At 45.5% G+C, this 25,661-nt stretch overlaps 2 protein-coding genes across 11 annotated transcripts in view; one reads left to right on the top strand and one right to left on the bottom strand.

Annotated features, from left to right (window-relative positions):
• Window positions 1–25,589, top strand: part of RECQL5 (RecQ like helicase 5) — a 36,798-nt gene extending 11,209 nt beyond the window's left edge. For 2 of the 6 annotated variants that reach the window (XM_042883959.1, XM_042883960.1), the window contains exons 9-20: window positions 16,711–16,938; window positions 18,144–18,243; window positions 18,735–18,771; window positions 19,382–19,440; window positions 19,586–19,662; window positions 20,085–20,178; window positions 20,594–20,734; window positions 21,169–21,836; window positions 22,019–22,097; window positions 22,956–23,207; window positions 23,719–23,791; window positions 23,865–25,119. In XM_042883959.1, the coding sequence (XP_042739893.1) occupies window positions 16,711–16,938; window positions 18,144–18,243; window positions 18,735–18,771; window positions 19,382–19,440; window positions 19,586–19,662; window positions 20,085–20,178; window positions 20,594–20,734; window positions 21,169–21,836; window positions 22,019–22,097; window positions 22,956–23,207; window positions 23,719–23,791; window positions 23,865–23,986 (1,930 nt within the window). In that variant the 3' untranslated portion in view covers window positions 23,987–25,119. Of the gene's footprint in view, window positions 1–16,710; window positions 16,939–18,143; window positions 18,244–18,734; window positions 18,772–19,381; window positions 19,441–19,585; window positions 19,663–20,038; window positions 20,179–20,593; window positions 20,735–21,168; window positions 21,837–22,018; window positions 22,098–22,955; window positions 23,208–23,718; window positions 23,792–23,864; window positions 25,120–25,422 lie in introns of those variants that run through there. The other 4 variants (XR_006181206.1, XR_006181205.1, XM_042883961.1 and 1 more) reach the window with 4 other exon arrangements.
• SMIM5 (small integral membrane protein 5) lies at window positions 1,576–12,668 on the bottom strand. 5 transcript variants are annotated; one of them, XM_042883969.1, is made up of 4 exons: window positions 12,385–12,668; window positions 6,266–6,466; window positions 4,709–4,862; window positions 1,576–2,816 (listed from the first exon to the last, which is right to left on the bottom strand). In XM_042883969.1, the coding sequence occupies exons 3-4, from the start codon at window positions 4,833–4,835 to the stop codon at window positions 2,695–2,697; spliced, it is 249 nt and encodes an 82-aa protein (XP_042739903.1). In that variant the 5' UTR covers window positions 4,836–4,862; window positions 6,266–6,466; window positions 12,385–12,668; the 3' UTR covers window positions 1,576–2,694. The 5 variants fall into 5 exon arrangements, with proteins under 5 accessions (XP_042739903.1, XP_042739901.1, XP_042739900.1 ...); XM_042883967.1 differs by having other exon boundaries at window positions 6,323–6,478; window positions 12,385–12,664; XM_042883966.1 differs by having other exon boundaries at window positions 6,323–6,466; window positions 12,385–12,664.
• Window positions 25,590–25,661: the final 72 nt, after the last annotated feature.

Raw genomic sequence — 25,661 nt, 5'->3', positions numbered from 1 at the left:
CTCAGAGCATTCCAGATCCCTTTATGTGAATAAAGGATGAAACCAAACAACAAAAAAAACACATCAGGTGCAGGCAGGTTTGCAGAAGTTGGCCTACAGCCCCTTTTCTCCTTGGCGGTTTCTCCAGAAGCCAGATGCATTCTTTACAAAGTTGCTTAATTTTTTTTTTCCTTTTTTCTCTCTCTCTTCCCTCCCCCCCCAACAGCACTGTATCTATTCTCTGCTTCTAATTCATGAGCTTACAGTGGGAGAAATAGGAAAGGAGCTGTTTCCCTATCCCCTGCCTTGTGTCTGTCAGTGATGTAGGTTGTAACACAACTGGGAAATGTATCTGTGGTTTTCCTTTTGCAATAATGCCTGCCAGCTCGTTCCCATTGACAGCCACCTGTCAGAGCTGTTGGTATGTTTCCAGCCTGCTGAGCTTCCTCCTAACTGTTAGTACAGCCTGGTTCCATGCTGCTGAAACATTTCTCAATGGGATTCTGTTAACTGCTGTAGCTGGCACTGTCTAGCACAGGCTAGGAAAGAAAGTAAGCTCTGTTCTTTCGCAGGTCTCGTGATTTAACTTAGAAACTGAAATGTCTCTTGAGGCTGTCTCCTGCAGAAGAGAGGTTCTGAGACTTCTGTGTCACCTTGGTTGTCACTTGTTTGTAAATAAATGAGCAAAAACATCTGACAGGTTAATGAGAAGCACCTTGGCATGTTGATTGCAGTAAATTGATGCCGTGCTTGAGCTTACCCTACCCTAGCATATTTGTTGTAAGTGGAAGCTCTGGGATAGCATAATAAAGGCCACAATTTGTTGGCCTTAATGTGGTTGTGCATGTAGCAGCTTATACTGGTACAGTCCTCATTTGATTGCAGTGATCAAGTTGGGGCTCAGAGGTTTAATTTCTAGGGAATGTCCCCACTTCATCCTGGAAGGTTGTTGGCTTTAGTTAATTTTAAATGCTGTTTTTGTTTTGTTTTTAATTAATTTTCAAGTAACAGTGGTAGTTTGAGGAACTTTGTCATAAATTTTAGACTGTTCTCTGTGTTGGTGGGGGTGGATTTATTCCAATATGCAAGTGGAAAAAATGCAAAATACCTACATCTGGGTTATTTTTCTTTTAAAGTGCATTCAGTTCATGAGAAGCTGCAGATGTAATGAGCATTCTAGTAATTTGGGCACAGGCATCAGACAGAAGAGGTCTCTTTACAAAGTTTCTGTTTTGTTGTCCCTTCTGAAGCATGAAAATACTTAAAATCCCACTGTTAAAAACTTGATTCCTTTCTCTCTTGGTTGTGGTATACATATGTGTAATCCCCTTGACTCCTCTGCACTTAGAATGTGGAATACAAGGGGTAGAAGATGACTTATCTATGAGTACTCATCTTTTCATACCTTCTTGTAAAGTGACTTTTCTCACACTTTGAGCTGAAAGAAAGCCCACTGGCTTGCAGAGTTGGATGCAATATGATGATCTTCCATTTGAAGTTACAAAAGTTACAAAAAGTCCTTGTCTGCACCATAGCTTTGCGCTTAGAGAAATTCCTTGACGTTCACTGCAGTGTAAACCAAACATACACAGTGACTGCAACATGGAATAGGGATTTATTTTCACTTGGTAACTTCAGCTGTACAGGCCATTCTTGGCTGTGCTTTGTCACAATGCCAGCTGTCAGCTGCTGCATGTATACCCTGAAGTGACAATTACCACACTGTGTCACTCCTTTGAAATGCCTTTGTGAATGCTAATGAACATACCTTTGGCACATTGTTTATGTCCACTGAAATAAGCTGCACATGGTGCACAGAGTCAGGCACAAAGGTCCCTCAAGTAAGGATGAGGGTTTGTTTGTCTCCTGTAACTCCCGTGCTCTAAGGACCACTCACCTGCAATATGCAGAAGGGCAGAATTCACGAAAGATCTAACTAGCACATGGAAGTTGGGAAGCAGCATGTTTATCAAATTAAACTGTAACATCAGTGAATTTTTCTTGAATGCCTTTATCTTGCACGTGATCTGATTTTTTTCTTTTTGACAGTTTCACATGGCTGTGACACAAAAGAGGGCAGGGAGTATTTGTAGTCAGGGAGCTGTACATCGAGTCTCAGGTGGCATATTTACATCAGGTTGACAATCTGTTGTTTTCAGCAGTCATCTCAGCTAAAGATGTCTATTGCACATGGCTTTTGAGAGAGCAGGTTTGGGCTTGATCCAAGATGTACTGAGCATGTCAACATCCCAGCGATGTCAGTGGTTTTGCTAGCACCCAGCATCATCCTTCTGGATTAGCCACTTGTGAAGAGAGTAGGTGCCCCCTATCCACGTGGCAACTCTCATATTCTCTGCTTTGGTGTGTGGCTTGATGCTCACAAATGGAACCCTTGGCTAGCCCAGCTGCAGGACTGTTATTGGGTAAGTGTGTCTGTTTTGTCAGAAGCTGGTGTCTGTGCACTCCCAGCCCACCCCAAACATGGAGACAGTTATGGTAAAGTTGTGTTACCTTTCTGCTCACATCGTGGAGCCCAGCCATAGCTGTCACAGAAAGAATGTATTTCATGCTGTGATTTCTGGTCCTCTGAGTCATAATCATTAATATTGTTATTGCCATTTCCAGTGCATTAGTGCAGAGAGTCATTCCCATGGGACTGAATCACGATGTCCATGCATGTCCTTGATGATGGGTTATGTCACCTCTTGATGCACTTCATGGATGGGCAGTCGGGCGGATTTGGGCCTTCCTACGTCTGTGGTCAGGACCCTCATTGCAGCTACAGCAGCTGTAACAGCAGCAGCTGCAAGCAATGATCATCAGCACGAGAACAGTTACTGGAAAGAGAAGGAAAAAGGGTATTACTTCATGACATAGGGGGAATCACTGGAGACTAATCCCGTATCTCCTGTAGGCTGTCTGAGCAGCAGGATGAACAGAGTCAAGCTTCTTGGTGATTTTTACCTTATATTCCCAACTCTCTCCTTATAAGTTCCTGCTCTCTTGTATTAGTCATCCATTGAATCTGGGCAAATGTCAATGCATGTCAGGCCTTGGTAGGAGCTATAGGAGTCAATAACTGTGCTAACTGGCCAGCTGGATGACCATCATAAGGTTAAAGGAGCTAGGTACACTAACTTACCCACAGTGTGGACACTGAATTGGGGTTTTCCCCTTTGTCCACCCTAATTGTTTGTATATTTTGGTAGGCAAGACAATAACAATAAAAATATAGAATGTATTTATTTGTACATCACCATCAGACCAAAAGATAGCTTTCTAGGCTGTGGCCCTAGAGCTCATCCACTGCACACACAAAACTACTGTCATTACTGGGTATTTTGAGCTCTTAAGAGCTGCATACCAAACCATGCAAGAGCAAAGCTTTGTGGTGGATGCCCTATCCCTGAGGACATTCAAGGTCGGGTTGGACCAGGCTCTGAGAACCCTAATGGAGCTGTAGATGTCCCTGTTCATTGCAGGGGAGTTTGTTCCATCCAAGTCAAACAATTCTATAATTCTGTGATAGCTTTACCTGCCTTATGGGCTGTTGTTTCAGAGATGACATGCAACAACTAAGCAGAGCTATGCACTGGAAAGGACAGAGATCAAATACTCCCCACAGTTATGTCAGAAGCAGCTAGAGAGGGTTTGGCTAATCAAACTGGCAGTTCCGTTTCTGAAGAGTAATGATATTTACCCTTGGACAAGAGTAGATATTTGTGATTGGATTGGCTTTACTCTTTCTTCTGTATTAAGCTTGAGGAAATAAATACTTCAAACACAGGGTTTTGTTTCACAAAGCAGTAGGCTGCCCTATTGTTACTGTACACCAGGATGTAGTGTAGAATAACTCTACATTGGTGTATTAGCAGATTGTTATTCTACACTGATGGTCAGGGTTGGAAGGGATACTTTAGGTTATCCCCAGTAGAGAAAGATGTCATGTTTAATCCTGCAAAGCCCATAAGGAGCATGTGCATGCCTGCATTCTTTAAAAGTCTGAAGAAGGGCTGCCAGATGTTCTGAGCTGTGGGGAATCAGCTGGCACTATGAACAAAAAAGATCAGCAGGTGTGTCTGTTTCTGAATTCCAGCCCAGGGAGGAGTGTCCAGGCTGCACACACACCCTTCCTTCCAGCACTGAGGCTGGGAGAGAGCTGTACTCCGAGGAGGTGGGCCTGCCTTCCTTGCTGCTTGTTTTCCCATTGTTTAAACAAATTTTGTCTCCCACGCACAAACAGTCTTGTTTGTTCCTTCCATGCCATCCCCACACAGAGCATCAGGAGAGATTTTGCCATTAAGTGAGAAAAATAAATAGGCTCATCTGCAGCGTACTGGCCTCCACTGAACTAAGCACAGCAATGACACTTAGGGTCTCAGACTCGTGGATTTTTCATGGCAGTGAGGTCCCCTGATGCCATTTGTTATAAGCTATCTCCCACACATCAAAACGCTGCAGCAACTCTGGGTTTGTTAAAATATCACTTTTTAAACTAATGCTAAACTAGAGGAGCCTTGAGGAAAGTTCTGCTGTTGCCTGTGATCCACTGCATGTGTGTAGAGGTACACGCACAATACTAAAAAATAATCTAGCAATTAAATAGAGCCTCAGAAAGCAGCCTGGAAAACAACTCCAACAGTTCTGATCCATCAACAAAGACAGCAGAGCGAGCTGTCCCCATAGAAGAGACACTCTGACCCCCCTCCACCTCTGCCACTAAACTTACCAATAAACAGGAGCACCACACAGAAGGACACGATCTCCACAGGGTCAGCCTTGGGCAGTTTTTGGAGCTTAAGGAGAAGTTTCTCACCAATGGTTTGCATTTCCTTCAGAAAGGCTTCAGAAGACATTCTGGCTCAACCTCTCCAGCCTTTGTGCTGTAGGAAGAAAACAAATAGAAATAAACCTTTTCACTGACTAATGCTAGGAAGCTGCCAGCCTTCTTATAGGGGTGTTGATCACAAGTAAAACAAGTTTATCTGGTCTCAGTCCTCATTCCCAGTAGCTAAGGTGGAGGACTATTAACTATCTGTGCATCCTGGCACTGTTCTCATTTCAGACTCCGGCTTTGAGGGAGATTCTGACAGTTACACTGTTGTGCAAAGGTGAAATGGTGTTTCTTCTAAAAGGACACTGAACTTCAGCAGGCACAAAGTTATTCATGGCTGCTCTTGCCTTCCACCCAACGAAAACAAGATTTGCTTTGTAATTATGCTGACTTGTCTTTTCAGAAAGCAATGCATTGCAAGGTATCTTACGATGCTGTACTCCAGTAGTAAGTAGTTTTCAGCTGTGTGCTACGAGGAACACACAGTAGATCCCCTAGAATCTAGTCTTCCTGCACTCCAGCTGTAGAAAACCCCTTCAAAAACGAAGGTGTTTGGCACAACAGCACCATTCGTAATGTTTTGTCACTGTTCAGTAAAACTGGTTGATATGAAGAGCTGAAGCCCACGTTCAGTGGGGAGAGCTGGATGCTTTTTAAGTCATTCCAGATGACTGCAAGTTTGGTATGGTAAGTTAAATGCAGCCCTTAGGTCTATTTTAATTTTTAAGCCACAGTCTGTTCTAGTGGAGCAGTATATAAATTGAACAGTGGGTGTCCTGTAAGCTGTAGCTATCTTAGAGGCCTCAGCTTCACCACCAATATTTGCTGTTCTTTTCCCCCTTGAGCAAAATTTTGGGAGGTATTAAAACAAACAAGCTTGCAGGAGAGCTATGGAAGTTAAACATTTTCCTTTAAATGCTGGAATAGCCAAGAGTTTCCCTGAAACAAGTGTTGGGACTTGCAGATTGATTATGGTTCTTATATCAAACAATATCATTACATCAAAATATACTAGCTCGTGTGTATTGTAGCAGTCAGCACTGTTTTATGGCACTTGAACGTTGCAATTTAATTTCCTAGTCTTGTTAATACAACAAAGTCAAAAGACCAGGACAGTACTTCCAGAATAAGGCAGCTACTTCACTGCTGCACATCTGCTTTGGTTACTCAAACAAATGGATCCTTGGAGTTCAGTTTTTCTAAACACTGAGCACAGAGAGACCGTGGCTGTTTCTTTGCATGCTGGGCTTAAATACTTCAGTGCCAAATAAAATTACATTTTGTGTGTTTACGCAATCCAGAAAGGGTTTTCTTTGTTCTTTTAAATCCGAGCTAGGGAATAAAAATCGGAACCAGCTGGTTTCCAGGGCTTGGGGGTGGATGAAAAATCTACATCTACAGAAAGATCTCTGTGAAGCTTAGCAGAGGGAGGCGTTACTATGGGCTGCTGACCTGGCAGGTCACGACTGGGTCTAGAGCTAAATAGCTCATTCTGGATCATTGCCGTACCCCAAGTGAGCTGCTCCAGAAGTGGTTCCTTTCCCCTTCACGCAGCACTGTGAGATTCTATCAGCAAGTTTCCAGTTTTGCTTCCATTCCAAGAGATGGCAGTGGGGGCAGAGGTGAAGTGATTTGTGTTTTCTGCTCTTGGCTCTAGAAGAAAAACTTTAGAATAAATAAATGTAAGAAGACCGTTATTCCTGGCTCTAACATACTAAAATGTTTGCTCCCTTTGGGGCTGTTCCTGCCTGCCCAGAAGCTCTCCTAGTAAGGAGTGTGCTGTAACCTTTGGTATGGTGCTTTTGGGCTGCAACAAGAATAGTAAATATGAGAACTGGGCTTCTGAAGTTTGGGTATACAATGGTTATGCAGCATAAAATTGGTCATTAGCACCCTAGAACTCCACGTGGAGTAACAGAGTATCTACACCAAAATGACAGGGACCTGTCACCTCTGGTGCTACCTGATCTGGAGCTACGTGAAGGGCTTGTTGTTCTAAAAGTTGCAAGGAATGTTGCTTGTTTGGTTTGAACTTCTTCGGGGGGACGAAGTTTGAAATCAGTGGCACAGTCTGCACAAGGAAGCAAATGTTTTTCCACTCGACTGCACTGCTGAACTTGTGACTGCACATTGGTTCCAAGGGCTCTCACAGCTTTGGGATTTCTACTTAAGTGTAGCAAAAGGGTAATTTATTTCTCAGAAAAAATAAGTAAGATAATACTAAAACTCACAAAAAAGGCTAGTTATATCCATGGATTTTTGTGTCTTCCATTCTCCTGCATGTAAAGACTTCAGTCAGGTTTAGCTTTGGTAGAAATCTTTTGTTTCAACTGATTTCAGCACACACGCTTTTACCCTAAAGCTTAGCATGAGGGCAGTGCTGGCTGTGTGATAAACTGTCCCATGCATCTGCCTTGTCCCCCTCATCTACAACACAGCAGTGGTGACACTACTTACAGATTTCAGAGGGGAACTGTAAGAATTAATTCCTTTTTTTTCATGTTTCAAGTAAGCTCAGTTGCCAACAGCTGCAAAGACCAGGTAGTACAGATTTGATGGAAGCAGTAACTGTAGTGATTACTATTGAAATGGGCAAGTCTTGAGAGATTTGAAATCTAAGGTTCTAAGTCTTAATAGTTTACTTTCTAAGCCTGGACTGCTGTCCCATAACAATGATTCTGTGGGGCTTGGAGCAAGCCTGAGTCTCTGCAAATTTGTTTTAATCTCAATTGGGAATCTCACTTTGCTCATTGCTGTTCCTTAGAAATGCATCCAGTGAGGATGGGAGCCCTCCAGAGCAGAGGGAACTCAACTGCTGGGGCAGCAAAGCCAGTGCTATGGACGAAATGCTGAGTGACCGGGGAGCAATGCAGTAAAGCCTCGTCAGACAACTGTCATGAACTTTTTCTGCCATAACAGTAGCTGTAGATGATACAAAGTGAAGACAGGGAGTTGGATGACAAATTTGCATAGAAAAGGAAGTGAAGGCAGCACTGATGCCTTGTGACTGGCAGTTTGGAAGTTGGTGCTGCAGCGCTGTGGTTTCAGCTATTTCCTCTTCTGGCTGTCCATTAAAAAATAGCTCGTCTACCCAGTGTTGACAGTGGGACTGGGTCATCCAGCTTCCCTGCCCTCCTCTGTGTTGCAGGGCCTGGTAGAGGAAGGAATAAAACAAACCTTTTAGTTTGGGTTTGGATCTGGGGGGGGGGGCGGCAATAACAGAGCCAGAACTTGCTGTATGCCTTGGATTGTTAGCTTTGGTTGAAAAGGGGGAGCACAGTAATAATGCAGGAGGATGCCTGATGTCTGCAGGTGTGCTGCAAGGATCAAATGAGCATTTAACACCAAGGAAACGTGTTCTATGCTTTGGGCACCTGTGGAGTTAGATTCCCAGAAAATGCTGCTATTTGTTTTTAATGCAGATTCATCTTGCTGATCCTACTGAACAAAGCTGCAAAAATTGCCCTAATAGCCTGAGATTATCTTTCTGAGCTATTTTAATGGACTTAAGCTGTATTGAAGCACTCACAGAAGCTGGTTGCTCTGCTTTTCTGAGATTAAGCCATTAAAAAGCCTCAATTTGGAGGCATTTCAGACAAAAGCTTTGGTCAGGTTTGGTGTTGTGAACTGGCTGTTTGTGGTAGCTTCCAGGCTTCAAGCAAGAAAAAACACTTTGCATCAAAACTTTGTGAGCTTAGATCTACTGCAGAGGAGTAAGACACCTTTCTGCTCATAACTGTGGTGGCATTGAGCAGCCTATTTCAGCACAAAGAACGTGAATTTCAGTTTGTGGTTTAGCCCCAGGACTGGAAGTTAGTAAATGCAGGCACTCTTCCGGACTTGCCGTGGATGCTTACTGGTTGTGTGACTTTGGGTAAGTCATCCCATCCCATGCCTTTGTTGCACAACTTCGTTTCTGTGAAGCTGCAGAGCATGTAACCACTATCAGGGGTTGGATTTGCTGTTTTTTGTGTGTCCGTGTCTCCAAAATGTTCTGAAATATCTAGATGATAAGTCCCTAGTTTTGTTGCAGCTACACAAGGAATTACCTTTGCTTGCGATCTGCCTTGCAGTCATTGAGTCAGGGTGAGAGCAGATGAAAGCATGGCTGCGTAGCTGCTCCTTGCCAGTCCTGCTTCGTAGGGTTTTATTTCTCTTGGCATGACTTCCCAGTCCATTGGTTTTACTGTGCTCTCTGAAAAGCTTTGCTTGTATGGGTCTGTTGCTACAGTCATACAAAACTGATGAAGAAGCCATGGAGGCTTCAGCTGTGGTGGTGATGCCCTGAAGCCTCCAATGCCTGGAGCAATAATGCAGCAAGGCCTGTGAAGGAGAGTTCAGTATCCTCCCCACAGTACTCACTGACCATGTCAGACCCTATGAAGTAGCACCTCCCTGATGTGCCTGAGAAGCAGAATGCCAGGGTAACATCCTTCATGTAGAGTTGTCATTTCTCCAAGGCTCTGGCTGTGAAGAAGCAAATACTTTGTGTTGTTCTTGGACAAGTCCAATAAGCTGGCTGAAACTGGATGAGTGTAGGAATGGGAAGCCTTTGTGGGCTGTGGTAGCTTATTGGGTAGGAAATCCTAGAAGGCAATCCCAGCCTCTCAGTGGAACAGAAGGTGCTGAGCAGCTGGAGGAGAGATGCTTTCTGTTCTGCTTTAAAATAATTTCTGACTGTACTTAGCCACTTTCTTAAGAACATGAAGGCTTGGTAAGTTCCTAACCCCACCACCTTTGTTCTTGGTTCCTGAAACATGCTTTTGATTTCATGTGGATAAGGTCTGCAGACTTCCTGTCCTAAAACAGGGTTGGTCTGCTTGGTGCTGTTAAAGTTTAGATGCATTTTGGCAGCACATGTAATGATTCTTGTCTGATTGTTTATTGTTCTAAGTAGGTAATGTACTTCTGAGATGAAAAGGGTTATAGAAATGCAGCATTATTATTAGTGCATGGTTTTCTCTCATCATTGTTAGTGCAGTGCTGTAGTTGACCAGCCATGTGAATCTTAGCTCTGGTTCACAGGCAAGCCCTTTTTTTTCCTAAAACAGGAGTGAACAGAGCCAGACAGACCTATAATTCATTCCCAAACAGATGAAAATAGTTTCCAGTATCGAGAGAATTCAGCTTTTTAACAGCACACACCCAAACTGGTAAACTACAGCACCATGTCATGGGAGAAAAGCTTTAACTTTGTCAGTTGGTCAGGAAAAGAAGGCCACACATTCCTTCAGATCAGAAAGCAGCCCTGCTTGAATAGCCATTTGGCTGGGACACCCTGTCATCTCCACCACCCACTATTTGGAGACTGGTTTTGAGGCAGCAGCGTAAATGTTGCTTTCCTCCCCTCCAACCTAATATTAGACTAATATAAAAAGGCTCTGAGTTCCTTGCAATAGCAGTTGGAGGAGGTGAGGTGCCCATCAAGGCACTGTGCTGGCTCTGTGAAGCACCGTGGTTTACTCCAGTCCATCCCACAAGCAAATCCCCATCACCCCATGATGCAGCTCCTCAGTGCCAGTCCCATGTTTAAGAAGTGGGGAAACGAAGGCACAGAGCCATCCAGTGAATGGAAAAGGTCAATTTTAAAAATAAAACAAGAGATCTTTTTATAGGCCGAAGGGTTGCTCGTGCTTGAATCTAACCTGAAAGTCTCATCTAATATTAGCAAAACAACAATTTCCTAGGGCAGAGGTGACTGGATGGCTATGAATGCCGCTTCACAAATGCACTGAGATCTATGAGCAGTTCGGTGTTTGAGGTATGGCTCTGGCAATGGAAATCCCTTTCCAACCTGCTGTCAGCCACCCTGCTCTGCTCCCAGACAATGGCACACATTGTTGAGCTTTGGGAAATCTGCTTGTCCGCTCCCGGTGTGGCTGCTTGCTGCGTGGGCAGGCTGTGCTGGAGAGCTGCTGCTGCAGCCGGGATCTGCTCGCTCAAATGGTTCTGTTCTGTACCTTCAGAACTGCTTTTGCATTTCACTCGAGGTGAGAGGCCGTGTGCTGTGACAGCTGTAACACAAGCCATGTCCCGCTGCCTTTATCCAGACATGTGTTTCATATTGCTCCCCCCTCCCACATGTACACACTGCTGTGCTGGACGAGCCCCCAGCCAAACCCGTTAAGGTTCTCTTTCACGAGGAGAACTTGGCCTGCTTCCCTCCTTCCCTCTCACTGCCCATCTCTCCTTGCTCCTCCCCCTTCCTTCCCCCCCCCCCCCAAACTTTGTTTTTCTCCTGCTGTGAAACCATCTCAGCTGCAACAAACAAGAGACCCTTCATTAGCGGGATGGAAACTTGCCTCCATCCCCTTTGAACCTCGGGCTAAGCTGGAGGCGTGTGGCTCCTAACCACCGGGTCTTCTCACGCAGGCAGCTCCAATTCCGTGTCTTTGTACACAACCTGCCCTCCCTTCACCCTAATGGGAAGGAAAGAAGTGGAAATACCTGCTCCTTAACATTCCTCTATACAGGCACGTGTGAAATGGGGAAGGCATCTTCCTGGCGTTCTGCCCCTGTGCCTGTTGGTACGCAGCTGGCTGCCCCAGCACCCGCTGGAAGAGGCTCAGCTCAGGTCTTCCAAGCACAGCAATCAGTTTCAGGTGGCACAAAATGGGGTTTATTTGCTCGGCCTCCTGCCAGCCCCTTCCTCCTCCCCGGCAGCAGCCAGGTGGCAGTGCAGGTTATGGGACACCCGTCTGTACAACCGCAGCTCACAGTGGTTTCTTTCTGCTTCCTCTCTCACTGCATTCGGACCTGTCAGTACTGTTGTTGTAAACCATATACCATGTATGTGTGTGTATGTGTCCGCTCAGAGCAGTGGCTTCCCATGCTGGTTTGATTGTAAACCACCAGCTGTGTTGGATACACACTGCTTCGAGTTTCTTCTTTTTTTCTGAATTCTCTTGTTAGAAGCTGTGTAAAATCTTTCCATTTATTGCTATTGGACACAGATGCTTTCCTTGCACAGTGTGCTAGTTTCCCAAGCAGGGTTTGTTTTCTAAGCTCTCTGTTTGCTTCAGGATTCGGGAGATAAAACTTGGCTCCAGCTGGGAGGAGCTCTGGAGCCACGCTGTGGCTGCACCCCCTGGTTTGACGTGTGCTCCCTGTGCTGGCAGCTGCTCCCCAATGGCACATACACAGAGAAGCAGAGCGGCTCCCTCACCCAGAGTCCTAATGCATCGAATCAGCCCTGCAGAGAATGCCCTGCAGTAGACCTGCTTATCAGCTAAGGTCACATTCCATAGCAGCAACAGAAAACCGAGCGCACAGCCTTTCTAATCAACAAAAAAGTCGCTTACCCTGCTCTGACTGTAGGAGCAATGCAAGGCTGCAGGCTGAATCCTTTTGTTAGCAGTCCGGCTGCAGCGCAGCTTTCTGGAATCCTACTACAAGCTTTCCCCTCACCACCTTCGCAACTGAATGTCCCTTGCAAACAAACTTAAACCAGCGAGCTCTGTTCACAGGCTGGTTTTGCAGCTCACCCTAAAGAGCCCCACCAGCTCCAGCTACTTGCTAACCAGCTGAATGCGAAGGTGCTATGGTTGACCGAACACCAGCAATAGCCTTACCCCAGCCGTGCCACGAGCTCTCCTCCTCTTGTTTTCCTTCTGCCTTCTGAAACTTTCACGTCATCCCTCCCCTCATCCCGGCTCGGCGCTGGCTCTGCTCGCTCAGCACTGACAGCCAGCTGTTGTCTCTGCCTCCGTGTGCCGCCGGCTGTCGCGGAGCAGCACAGTTTTGGGTTACGTGTGTGCCAGGGCGGGCGGCCGTGGGGAGCCCTGCCTGCAGCCCCCGCCTCCAGGGCTCGCTTCTCCACATCCCTTCCGAGTGAGGTTTTCTCTTCTTCTCTTTTTATTGTGGAGTTTTCTGGAGCGGGGCTGGAGCCGATGCTCACCTTGCACAAGTTTGGGGGTGTGTTAAAGCAATTACCTTCGCTCTGCGCTGCTCAGTTTCCTTCCCAGTCCCAAGGGAAGGAGCTTTTCTGACTGCAAAGTTGCAGTGACAGTGCAGCACAGCGTGCTGCTACTGGGAGCAGGACTAGTGCTGGGGGTGAATATGCTTCATGCCCTTGGCCAACTCATTCACTTCCCCAATGCATTGGGCATTTGCTTCTGATGGGCCGGGGACAGCTGATGCCCACTGCCTTGGCTCCGAATTGCTGAAGTTCAGCTGCTGCTATAGAGCTACAGCCTTTCAGATAGGTGCAAAACAGTAATACTCCATCAACCACACCATTGGTCCTTCTTTTTCACAGAATCGTAGAATCACTGGTGTTGGAAGGGACCCTTAAAGGTTGTCTTTTCTACCTCCCCTGCAGTGAATTTGGTAGAGCACATTAAATTGTTCAGCAACTGGCATCTGTGTAAATAATTTGGCCTTATGTGATTTTTGTATGTTTCATACTGCTCGCTTTTCGTGGGTTTATTTCAAGACTTGCTGTATTTCTGGGGAGCTCTCAATGGAGCTGTGTACCCTCCTTTGGCTCCTACGAAGGAATGCTTTTTTCCTGACATGTTCTGGCATAGGCAAAGCTGCTTCTTGGATATGTGGCTTTGTGTCTTCTCGGACAGCTCACTCATTTCTACTAATGGTAGCAACAATTGTACTGTTTTACCTGATCTACCAAAGCAAGGAGTACAAAAAGGAGGCATGGTATAGGCATCCATAGAGCTGAGATAGCACTCTCCTGACACATATTGCCACTGACAAAAATACATGAATAAACTTGGTTGTCATTTGCTCTTCATCTTATACTATGACATAAAACCTGGGTAGGATGTCTGAAATAAAATACTGATTTTACATTTCAGAGACCAGTGGTCAGCTCGTATTTACTCCTGTAGAAGGGTAGGGGAGAAAACAACACAGTGTGTATTGGAAAGACTCAATCATTTCAGGACATGTGTAATAATGCAAGCTATCATTAACTGATGTAAATCAGCTCTCCATCTCCTGGGCATTTTTCGGGTGCTCATGAGATGTGGGAAGTTTCCCCACCATGGCAACGTGTAGCCAACTGATTCAGGACCTTGTATTCAGTTACCCATTAACCCAATGGTTCCCCCACCATCCATTTTGGTACCTCTTTTTGGCCTTTTGTGTCCACTTCTGGGACTGCAAGTTCATTCTGCAACTGAATTTCAGTGACTCAACTCATGGCTATCATTGGGTCAGGTGAGGCTGTGACCCTGATTTGGGTGGTTTTGCATAAAGGAGGCAGATACTGCAAGCTGAGCCTGACTTTACAAGGCTGGCAGTCTGGGAACTTAGAATCACAGTATTGTTGGAGCTGGAAGGGACCCTAAAAGCCATCTGGTGCCACCCCTGCCCTGAGCAGGGACACCCACAGCTCCATCAGTGCTCACAGCCCATCCCTGACCTTGGCTGTCTGCAGGGATGGGGCACCACCGCCTCTCTGGGCAACCTGTGCCACTGCCTCACTGCTCACAGTGTAAAAACTTCCTTACTTCCAATCCTAATCTTTCCTCTTTTAGTTTGGAACCATTTCCCCTTGTCCTATCACGACAGACCCTCCTAAAGGACCTTGAACCTCTCTAAATTCCGGTGACATCAGACTTGATCTCTGCTTCTCCAGAGGATTTCTTTGCAGGATCTCTCCTTTTGCTTTAAGAGACAGGGGTACATGTGGATGCCTGTCCCCAGCATAAGCCTGGTGAGTTCTGTAGGAATGGGAGAGATCTGACCACTCCTGTATGCCTCACTTAACTCTAATTCAGATCAGTGTGTGTTTGAGAGACAGATGGGAAGTAATAAGAACACCCTCCTGTTTTTTTTGGGGGGGAACTGACAGCTCACTGATGCTATTATAGTCACATAGCACTGGCAGGACAGTCCACAGCAGCAGTTCTTTAGGAAAAGTAGAACTAGGGGATGTCCTGCACCTCCACAAGGCCAGTCTGAAGATAAGAACTGGTGGTTGGTGATGCCATCAGCAAATCCTCACACAAAAAGGAACCTTCTGTCCCTAACAGTGTAAAAAGAGTTCAGCTAGAGGGCACACCGAGAGCCCTCCACAAAAAGGCTGAGTATGTGCAAGGAGGCAGAACCCCGTGTTAATAATTATAGGGAAAAGTATTGAATATGAATGTGCTGTCCAGGAAAACCTTTACATATGTAACACAAGTAATGCATATAAGCTGAAGATCTTTTGTGCCAGGCGTGCACATGAGGTGGAGAGATCCCCCGTGCATCTGACACTGTAACAAAGAACGCTTCTTAATGCCATGTTGATGTTGAGGAGTTTCATTTGAACTGGAGTTTGTCTGTTAACAGCAGGACAGGCTGCACCAGCAGCTCTTTTGGAAAAGGAGAACAAGGGGATCAAATGAGTTGTGTCCGTCCCAATCCCCCCACCCCTCCCCAATATATGAAAGGAGCTCTTTCTTCGTGCTCAAGGCACCAGTGAGTCAGTGCCACTGATATAAAGGCAGCTTTGTGGGAGCCCTTTCTGGGCTTTGAGTCCCCAGCCCCTGCAGCACGTCACCACGCTGCAGCCCTCACCTGAGCAGCACCAGCCCTGGGCACTTCAGCATACACTCATTTTCCTGCTTGGCAACTGTGAGCTGCTGCTTTCCTCGCTCATCTGCTTGGCCAGCTCACCAGCTCAGGGGAACTGATGGGAACAGTGTGCCAGCCACCACTGCAGACCCTTCCAGGCCTTTTTTGTGCCATGTACACATGAACTTATGCTGGCCCAGAAGAATGCACGCAAGTTCACGAGCTGTGTTTGTTAGTCACATTGCTGGCAAGCTCAGACTTGTTCTCAAAGGGTTTTAATAAGAATAAATGAAGTGTACACTCTTTCGGTTTTCCTCCCTGTCACTCAGTTTTTTGCACACAAAGTTGGTAAGCCAGCTGAGACACTCCTCAGTACAGGAGCAAAATCTCCACTTTGATCTTCCTTGCAGTAAAATAATTCTCATGTTGCTGCTTGACTGCAGGATTTATCTCTAACTGCATGATTTTGTTTCTGTGTGTCTGGTGCTGGGATTTGGATTCAGATATCACAGCCACCTCTGCTGTGAAACCCAACTTTTGAAAAGCTCCTCTAAATTCTTCCAGCTTTCTGAAAACAAGTGGCTGCCCTGGTTCTTTTTCCTCTGGCAAAAACACTATCTTCACTCATTTAAATTAGGGAGTGTTCCAGAGGAGGAATGGCCTCCTGCCCATGTTGCTAATGATCGTATATCTGTTACTGAACTTTTTTTACATGTCCCAAAGCACTGATGTCTGCCAAAAATCTTTGAAGATTGCTGGAAGAAGGATCTAATTGTCTTCAAATTGCTAGTTTGCTAAAGCTGATAGAGCTTGTGCAATGTGTGAGCACATGGACATACATGTAGGACTCTCCCCAGACTGGCCACTGATCATAGAGTCATGGAACAGTTTGAGCTGGAAGGGACCCTTAAAAGTATTCTGGTCCCATCCCCTACAATGAGCAGAGACACCCACAGCTCCATCAGTGCTCAGAGCCCTGTCCAGCCTGACCTCGGGTGTCTGCCAGGATTGGTCATCCACCACCTCTCTGTGCAACCTGTGCCATTGATTGAAATCTGTGTCATCTTCTGATGGCAGATATTTGGCCAATGACGCAGAATTAAGAACTGCATATTCAATCCATTCCACCTTTTGTGGATCTCAAAGATCTGAACTCATTTATCAGAACAGATTGACACCAGTTTGTTTTACATGCGGGGAAGTGAAGGCACAGAATCCATAAGCAAAATACCAGGCACAGAAGTCCAGTTTCCTGCTAGTATAGACTTCTCTTTTAAAAAAAACACCCAAGTCCTTATCACATGACAACTTGCATTTGAAGGGTGGAGTTCTTCAATGGAAATAATCCCCAGATCCTTTTTCCTTTTGTCTCCTAGGTGTCGTCACGCTGCCATCGCAAAGTACTTTGGCGATGTCACTCCACCTTGCAATAAGTGCTGTGATTACTGCAAGAACCCAGAGGCAGTGAAAAGGCAGCTGGAGGCCCTGGAGCGCTGCAGCAACAACTGGAGCAAAACTTGCATTGGGCCCACAGGATCCTCGTGGGACTGCTATGACCCAGAGCTGTACGAAGGGGGAAGGAGAGGCTGCAGAGGTTTTAGCAGGTCTGTACTTGGTAGCTCAAATGCAGTTCTTAGGAGCTATCAGAGAGAAGGGAGCATCTCCCAGCTGCAGGCCCAATCACTCCTATTTTCAGCACATGTTTCGGTGTGATGGCAGTTTCCTGTAACTTCCTGGCAGCAGGAGCTGGAATTTCATTTTCCACACACTTTGGCAGCCCCGGATCAGATTCATATCCCAGAGAGCCAAAAGCTGTTTTGAGTGACCTAAGCACTGCCTTGCAGAAGGTAATTGGTTCAAGAGACTAGCCTGACATTTGTGAAAGGAGCAAATGGGCACAGCTCTGTTTGGAGTCACAAGGTTTAGAATGTTTAAATTGAGACCAGCATGACAGCAAAGTATGATATGATCCAGAACTCATTCTTGGCTTAGTGCTGCTGTCTTTGGGCAAGCAGTCTGGGGCACCAGTGACAGGACTTAGTCATCACTGTGGATATGATAGACTGCCAGCATCAAATTCTTCTGCTGATTGCTAGATTTTAGTGTTTCCATTGGGCTGACAGCAAAAAGAAGATGTGCAGCTGGAAACATGATTTATTCTGTAAAAAGCTTGGAAGTGTGGAGATGTTCTCCTTGTTCTCCTTGTTCTTTGGCTGGGTTGCAGCCATTGTGCTTCTCTGCCATGATGCAAGCTTTCCCATTTGCATTGCCCATGAAAGTCTGCCAGGATGCACACTGCTGTTGGCTGGCTTAGCCCTCTGCTTTTCCTTAAACAGCTTCAGACTGCAGCCCTCGTTCTTCAGGCACTTCCAGCTGAGACAGACAAAACTGGGGTACTTGTGACCTAAGCCTGTGTTTGATCTCAGGACCTGAGAGGCACTGCTGGGGAGTGGATGCTATGCCCTTCCTGCCAGCTAAGCTCCATGGGCAGTAATAACTGATAGATGGAGTACATGACCCAAAGCAGTAACTGCTCAGCCCTGTGGCAGGGGATGTCAGAGCTTTTGAAATGGAGGCCTCCATTCTCAGAGCACTACTTATCTGCTCCTATTTCATGAAATTAATAAATCCCATGAACACTGTGGTCCGTGTTGTCAGATGGTGGCGAAACTAAAAGCTAAGAACGGCTCATTCAGAAAGGCTCTGAAATGCATCTTCTCTGTAAGCCCTGGGATGATCCAGGCCTGTGCCCCCATTAATGCTACATCTACAGAAATGTTTGTGCCTCTTGTTTTATTTCCTTGTCCAGCTATGATGAAGAAAGCAGTGGGAATGGGGATGAAGCCAGTGAAGAGAGTCGGAAACGGGAGTGGGACAATTTCTACAAGAAGCAGATGAGCCTGCGCAGAGTGAGTTGGTGTAGCTTTGTGAGAGATTCACAGGTGGTTTGATACAGTCTTTATGCTGTGTGCTTGTCTTATAAAGGCTTTCTGGTAGTAAATGAAAGTAAATTATTGCATTGTGCTGTTGCTTGTTCTTTCTTATACTGATTACCTCTGCATTTGTGACGCTCTCCATATGCTGGGCCAATCTCATAATGTGAAGAAGTCCAGCTTGCCTCTCTGCAGTGCTTATCAAGAGGATCCTGTTGCCTTTAGCAACTCTGACAGGAGTAGAAACAGATTTCCCTATTCACCCTCTTGCATATTCCTATAGCAAAGACTATTGGCTTTGATTCTCATCCTTTGTCCTTCTCCCTATTTTGCTGCCTTTTCAGCACCTTTGTAACTTCAACATTATTTTTCCATGCTACAGGGGGATAAAAATTTGTCTTTCGTGTTTCTAGACCTACATGTGTGTTGCAGGAAATGTTTCACTGATCCCTTTTTTTTTCTTCCAGGGCAAAGAACCAGAAAAAGAAGATTTTGTTCCTCCAAGTAAATATTTTTTTATTTATAGTGGGTTCTCCTTGGGAAAAGGAAGCCTTGTATTTTGCAGCTGCATGTAATTTATGTAGCATCAGCACTGGGGGTATCAATCCCTAGGCACAGGGGTTGGGCTTTTGGCTGTGAAAGTTTGGCTGGAGGCGGAGAATCAGAGTTTAGCTTTGGTTGGGGTGAAGATATGGAATGCATCTTCCTGAACTTTCCTAAAAGAGACAAAAAGAAGGCGTGTTCTCTAAGCTGACCTTTTAGGCTGTTTGTAAGTGTTTATGCAGAAGTATTAAGTTGGACTACAAGGCAACTTTTGAAAGACTTTGCCATTTGTATCTGTGATACCTGGAACCCTGTCTAGCGACCCAGGTCTTACACTGTTGTCAATGAGTACCTGGTGGCTCATGTTGCTCAGCTTCTCTAGTTTTGGTTGTTTTTTTTTCCTGAGAGCTGGGGTGCCTTGAGCTGGAGTGACTGTAGTGGTTCTTGGCATCGCTGTGTAAGAAGGAACAGGCCAAGCAGTGCTGAATTGGCCTCCTTGTGAAAGCTGTGGTACTCTTCGTCAGCTCCAGCCCTCCTACAATGCCTTTTCTAAGTGTCTCTTGTGTGGCAGGTGCAGACTGCCCCTTGAAGGATGCCTTCAGCAGAAGAATCTCTAAGCTGACAGTGAAGGTAAGAAAGGCAGTTTAACATGCAGTCTTGCTGATTTGCAAAGGAGAACAAAGATTCTGCCTTCCCTGTTCTTAACTCCTTCAGGGACAGAAGTCCTAGAGGCACTGTGATTTCTGTACATGTCTGAGAATCCTGTGTTTCCTAGGGACGGGAACACTGCTTGAAGATACTGGAAGAAGCTTTGAGTGCCAACCAAGAGGTTCCAACAGCAGTAGGAAAATGGTACGAGGTGAAAGAAAAGGGATAGTGTACTGAGTCCCTTTACATAGGGCTTACTCTTCCGCAAGCAACATTACTGCTCTCAGGGAATGCCTTTTAATTTGATCTAAGGATGTAGCTTCACTTAACAGCATCTTTCACAAGGATTCCTATGTGTAATTCTGCTAGATCAGCCTGATCACAATTCCTCCTTGTCCCACAAGATGGGGATATTGTACTTCCAAACAGAACAGCTGAACAGGACTTCAATTTAAATCTGTTTTCACACCTTTTCCATTTCCCACCAAGTCACTGCTGCATCACTTAAGACTTAAAGCATCAGAAGTAGAAAACTTTGTACTGTCAGGGAGATGCTTAAGCATTAGTGTTCCCTTTGCAGATGTAGAAGTGTGTCTTGCCAGAAATCACCCCAGCCTGTGTTACAGGTCAGACCCTCATGCCTGTGCGGTGGAGCTGGAGTATGAAGCTTTCAGAACCAGTAAAATGGCTAACTCGTACAAGGCATCTGTGCTAAAGAAGGTAGGGCCTAACATCTGCTGTTGCTTGCCCTTGCCTCTTAATGTGGTGTGGCTTCAGCTCAAAGGGAAATAGAGTAGTATTTGCATAGGAGAGGTGAAGGAGAAACTCCTCTTTGCCTTGAATGTCTTCCACATCTCTCTTCTTGGTTATGTCTCCAGGAGAAACCAGATCTATGTTCGTTTTGTATCCTTATTGGCTGCAGCCTATGAGTTTACAAACTTTAGAAACCTATTTATCAGTGCAAGCTTATCCAGGCATCCTCTAGGTCTAGCAATAGAGGGAATGGGAAATTCTTCAGACTGCTACCGACAATAGAGAAGTCTTCGTTTAGGTTAGCTGCTTGCCGTAAGTCTCTGAGGATGTTCCAGTTCTTTCTGGCCACTAGGAGTTTGCTTCTATCCTTTTTTTTTTTCAGGTAGCAGAGATCAACAAAGCATCAAAAGAAGGAGAGTTGTTCTCAGTCTTTGGGTCAGGAACTGGAGGCAGCAGCAGCTCGGGAACAAAATCTGAGTCTCCAGCAGAGGAGGATTTCCTCCCTGCATCCCAAGTTTACTCGGTGAGTGAGCAGAGATGGGATAGATGAGATATGGCTTATCTACCTGCTTTTTCATGATTGTTTTAGTTTTTTTTATTGCCATCAGTATATACTCAGACTGGAATTGCTTTCTCTATCTACCTTTTGTTTTTGTAGTAAGAACAACACCATGCTGGTTCCTAATGGAGAACCTATCTGCAGGCTGTACAATAAATTGCTTTTTTTTGATCTTACCAAAGATGCAGTTTGTTTCCTTACTGTGGAACTATGACCTTAGCCTAATCCATTTCCCTGATGTCTCAGTTGATGGTCATGATGCTGAGTCAATTTTAGAGTCATCCTCAGCTTACAGCTGTATGCACTGCAGTGTATTGTACTCATAATCTTGTCTCCTTTCAGAGTTCTGCACACAGACCACAAAAGTCATAAATATCTTCTCTTTCCTTTCTCCTTAGTTCAAACCCAAGCGTGTGGGAGCTGGCTTTCCAAAGAAGTCCGGTTTGTTCCAGACAGCTTCAGAACTGCTGAAGATCCAGGAAGATAGTGATACAAAACTTGTCAAAAAAGAAGATTGTCCAAAGAAACAAGGCAACAGCAACTGCAGTCTGGAACTGGACACAAAATCCACTGTTTTCCAGAAAAAAAAGCGAGCAACCAAAGCAGTGTGTGAGAGTGCTGAGGCAGTAGTTGTTCTTCCTGAGAAGAAGGAACAGCAAACCAGTCCAGACGCAAAAGCTGCCCTTGAGGATAGCTCTGTTAAGAGGACCAAACCCAGCAAAAAGCAGCAAATGCTGGCAGAAGCGGCCAAAAAAGAATCACAGGATATTTCCAAGTTCTTCTCCCTTTCCAAAGGTGGGTCTAAAGCCAAAAGTTGCAGCTCAACAGAGGATGTCAGCTGCACTGCAAGCACACTACCTCAGGTTTCTTCTCAAAGCGTATGTCAAGAGAAATCTATAACTCAGGAAAACAAAGACACCCCTGGAGGAGATGTGACAGGACAGTCCCAGGGGGAGAATGAGGAGCTGGGAGAGACAGAAGGAACACTGACTGAGAGGGAGGAGGACTGTAAGACCCAGCAGGCTGCTGAATGTAAACTCCTTCAGGAAGAACTTGATGCATCGAGGTAAAATCTCCACCTCTCTCCTCTCTGTGTTGCCATGTTAGTTAGCTGCAGGGCCCTGCCAGCCTGGTCTTGGAAACTGGGAATCCATATTAGATATATAGGCTGGTGAGGAAACTTCCTGCTTTACCATGGAGAATCTCATGGCCACTGAAAATTGTCTTTCTTTCCACTCTTTCCATTAGTGTTGCTGAAAGTGTCACAGAAACTGAACAAGCTGTTGTTGGGGAAGGGCAGAGTGGGAAGCGACAAGGATCAGATGAGGTAAGACTTCAGTGTATGCTGATTTTGACTATTTCTGCTTACCTTGTGCCAAGGTTCTCACTTGGAGTGATTTTCCTGGTCTGATCTTCACCTGATAGCATTATTTACCTGGGGACAGCCCAGCTACAGTTACAGTAGAGAGAACTGTTGATGAGCCTCTTGGTGTCACCCTGCTGCCCCCAGAACGAATGCCAGCAGTTCAGACTGCAGTGAAAAGCTTCTGCTCCACTCTGCTTTGTTTCTTTTCTATGACTGTACCTTTTGCTGATAACTTGCCTGGAATGAAACTCTCCACCCTTTCTAGATCTGTAACTAACTATATTTAGAAAGTTGCTTTCTCAAGTTTTGGGAACAACCACATCTCAGTGGCCCATGGGACTACTCAGAAGTGAATCATGCACACAGCCTTTCTTGACAGTCAGTCTCTGCTTCTTGTTTTGGCATCCAAGACTGCCTAGGAGCTGTCTGTAATGAACAGTGCTGTTTGCTTCTTGCTTTTTTGTTGTTGAACAGGGCTGTGGCACTTCTGAAGAGGCTGATTCTTCCTGAGGGATGTAATCTCAGCAAACATCCCAGGGAATCTTTTCCTGCCAGCCTTTCCTGTATAAAACAGGGTCTTGCAATTAGCTGCCTTAGTAAGAGCACGAAGAAATAGGTAGTAGCTTTGAAGGGTGTTTTCAAAGCCAGTCTAAGAAAGTATATTATGTCTGCAGAGCTTAATGTGCCCAAGAAGGAGTTGCATAGACTCCTTGCATGGTATTCATGTAGGAAGAGCCTGCAGGATGCTGCAAAGATTCCTTTTCTCAGAACACTGATGCAGGAATTGGTGGTTTTGGTTTTCTTCTGTCCCATCTCCAGGATACAGAAAGTCCTGCAACAAAGCGGATGCGAACAGCAGCAAAATCTTCTATTCTGTCCCAGCCAGAAAGCAAAAGTGTGGGTCTGACAAAGAAGAAGGTGACTTTTGATCCAAACTTATTGCAGAGTGATAAAGAAGGAGCCAGCAAGACCATACAACCTGTGGCCAAAAGCATGTCCCTCAAAGAGACAGCAGACATTGTTGTTAAATATTTGACCCCGTTCTACAAGGGTGGCAAATTTGCTTCCAAGGTAGGTACAGCCCAACAACTTCTGTAGCAGAAGGAAACTGTATCTCCTTAGTGATCTGGGGCTTTGAGAAGGGAAATATGATAATGGTACCACATTTCATTTCCAGGTCATGTCTTTGATGGGTAGGTGCAGCAGTTCCTCTCTTGCAAGAAAGGATTTGTGTGTAATTTGAAGTGGTATCTTGTCAGTCCTGCACTTGTTATTGCTCATGTGTTTGTACTAAACACTAGCAAGATTTTAGGAACTCGTGCTGTGGAGTGGCAGCAGATGAAGTTGAGTTTTGGTCTGGTTTACAGGATGTTTTCTACAAGGCAACATGTGTGTGCATGGCACACACTACAGGGTCGGGTGAGTTTGCAGGCTTGTAGCAGTCCTGTAGTATAAATCAGTATAAATCTGTGGATGCTTGGTGCTACAGCCAGTCTATGCTCAGGGCAGAACAAATGCAGAAATAAGTCTGGTGAAATTATTGATGTCTCCTTGCTGCTCTTTATCCTCCCCATCCCTGCAGGACCTGTTTAAGGGCTTTGCTCGGCACCTGTCTCACTTACTGACTGAAGATCAGAACCCTGCTCGCAAGACTGGTGAGTTGGTTATCGGGATGCTCGATGAGGTGATGTCTGCAGCGGGGGCACGTGTCTAAGTATCATGTCAAAGGGGGTGCTGCTTCTCTTGCAGTGAAGGAAGAAGCACAGAGACTCATTAAGGAGTTTTTCAGAACGCGAGTCAGATGTGAGAGTGAAACAGACTGGCAGGAGCTGCACTGCTTGGAGGGATGATCATTGCATCTTGCTGGCTCTCTTCCTTCTTCCAGCAGTGGGACCAGAGGATATTGAGGAATTTAGCCATGGAGCATTTCAAGAAAATGCAGAAGTGAGTCTTTTTCCCACTGCTCTCTTCTATCTACAATATCACCTTAGCAACACCGATTTCCAGGAAACCAGTTTCTGTGAATTTAGGGAGTGTTTCTCCAAAAACCAGGGAACTAAGGCCCTGCAGACCTCTTGCCAAGAGGCACAAAGTCTCCTTCTCCTGTGTAGGTTAGAGGCTGCTGCCTCAGATGTTTTGCAGTGCCTCCAAGCACTGTTCCCCGCAGCAGTCTGGGATGGTGTCACGCTTTCCAAATGGGATTCTGTTTTGGATGGCTCCTCTCCTTGCTCCCCCATCTCTTAGTCCTTATTTAAGTGTTACCAATAGAAGCCTTATGCTACAAACGAGTTCACGTGCTTTTGCTCAGGGCTGCTAATGCTGAACTTCGTGGTTGAGTTTTGGATGGAACATTTTTCCTTGGAAGGCAGCAAGGGAGTGTTTTGTTTTAACCCTGCAGGCAATGCTGACTTTCTGAAGGTAGAGAAATTCAGATTTTTTTTGTTTGTTTGTTTTAATCCTAAGTTAATTTCTTTTTAACAGTGTCTAGTTCTGCCTGCCCTTTGAACTTCAGTGGTGTTGATCTCTCAGTGTTAACCTCTCCAGCAGTGGCACTAAGGTTGCCAATGCCTTTCCAGCATTTGCTTGTAACCCCTAAAGCCATATCTGTTCCCTGTGCCTCACCCACAGCCCGCAGTACAGAGGGCAATGCTGCTGTTACTACTGGTTAATGTACTGCTGTGGCTCTCAGGTTGACACTGTGATGCCTCTGCTGCTATATTTATATAAATACCTGAACTGTAGGGTATCAGTGGGCTTGAAATAACCTGATGTCCGAGCATAAGTTCTTTCTGTTGGGTTTTAGTTGGGTTCTGCTTTTTTTCCATGCCTGCAGAGGCTGGTGGCCTCAGGCACTAATGCTGCTAGAGAAATCTGCAGCCTGAGAAGCCATGAAACAGACTTTTGAATCACTGTACTCAACGGATTATTATTTTTATGTGCTGAAGGGTCTGTGCAGAACTAACAATAAAACAATGTTCTAGCAGCTGTGGACTTGAAAGATTTTTCTGACTTATCCTATCTCAGGTACATTAAGACTGCGAACGTAGATGTAGAAACTCTTTATCTGAACAGGCAACTGATGAATGAAGGTGAGGCATGGGATGGGTGGGAAGTGTGTGTAGTGCAGACACCTCCCAGGCCTGGTAGCTGCAGGATACTTCAAGCTGAGAACCAGAACGAGAAGAACCTGGAAATGTGTATCTCATGTCACTTATCTTCAGCTCTGCTCAGCTGAAGGATGAAAGGCATGAAAGAAACTGATACATGATACAACTATTTTTTTCAGCTGTTGCCTGCTGGCTTCTGCTTCAGCTTCCCATTAAAAATCCTGTTTCATCAGCCACTTAAGTGGAGTTGCTGTCTCCACAGATCAGTGCTACAGAGCTCAGCTGCTGCCTGGCTGCATGAACTTCTCAGAAATGTTTTGTGTGAGTTGTAAATCAGAGGACTTCCAAAAGGGCACGTGGCTGTGTGGCATGGAGCTGAATCACAGTGCAGGGCAGTTCTTCAGGTGAGCTGTGCTTT

This window comes from Lagopus leucura, unplaced genomic scaffold, assembly GCF_019238085.1.
Source record: "Lagopus leucura isolate 7727_CA_CO unplaced genomic scaffold, USGS_WTPT01 Super-Scaffold_100040, whole genome shotgun sequence".
Lineage (NCBI taxonomy): Eukaryota > Metazoa > Chordata > Aves > Galliformes > Phasianidae > Lagopus > Lagopus leucura.
Note: the sequence above shows the minus strand (reverse complement) of the source record. Positions and strands in the feature narration are given on the sequence as shown.

Coding starts and splice junctions, on each gene's coding strand:
- SMIM5 (XM_042883969.1), bottom strand. CDS start 4,835: ATGTCTTCTGAAGCCTTTCTGAAGGAAATGCAAACCATTGGTGAGAAA. Junction 2,817..4,708: donor TGTGGTGCTCCTGTTTATTG/GTAAGTTTAGTG, acceptor TTCTCTTTCCAG/TAACTGTTCTCGTGCTGATG.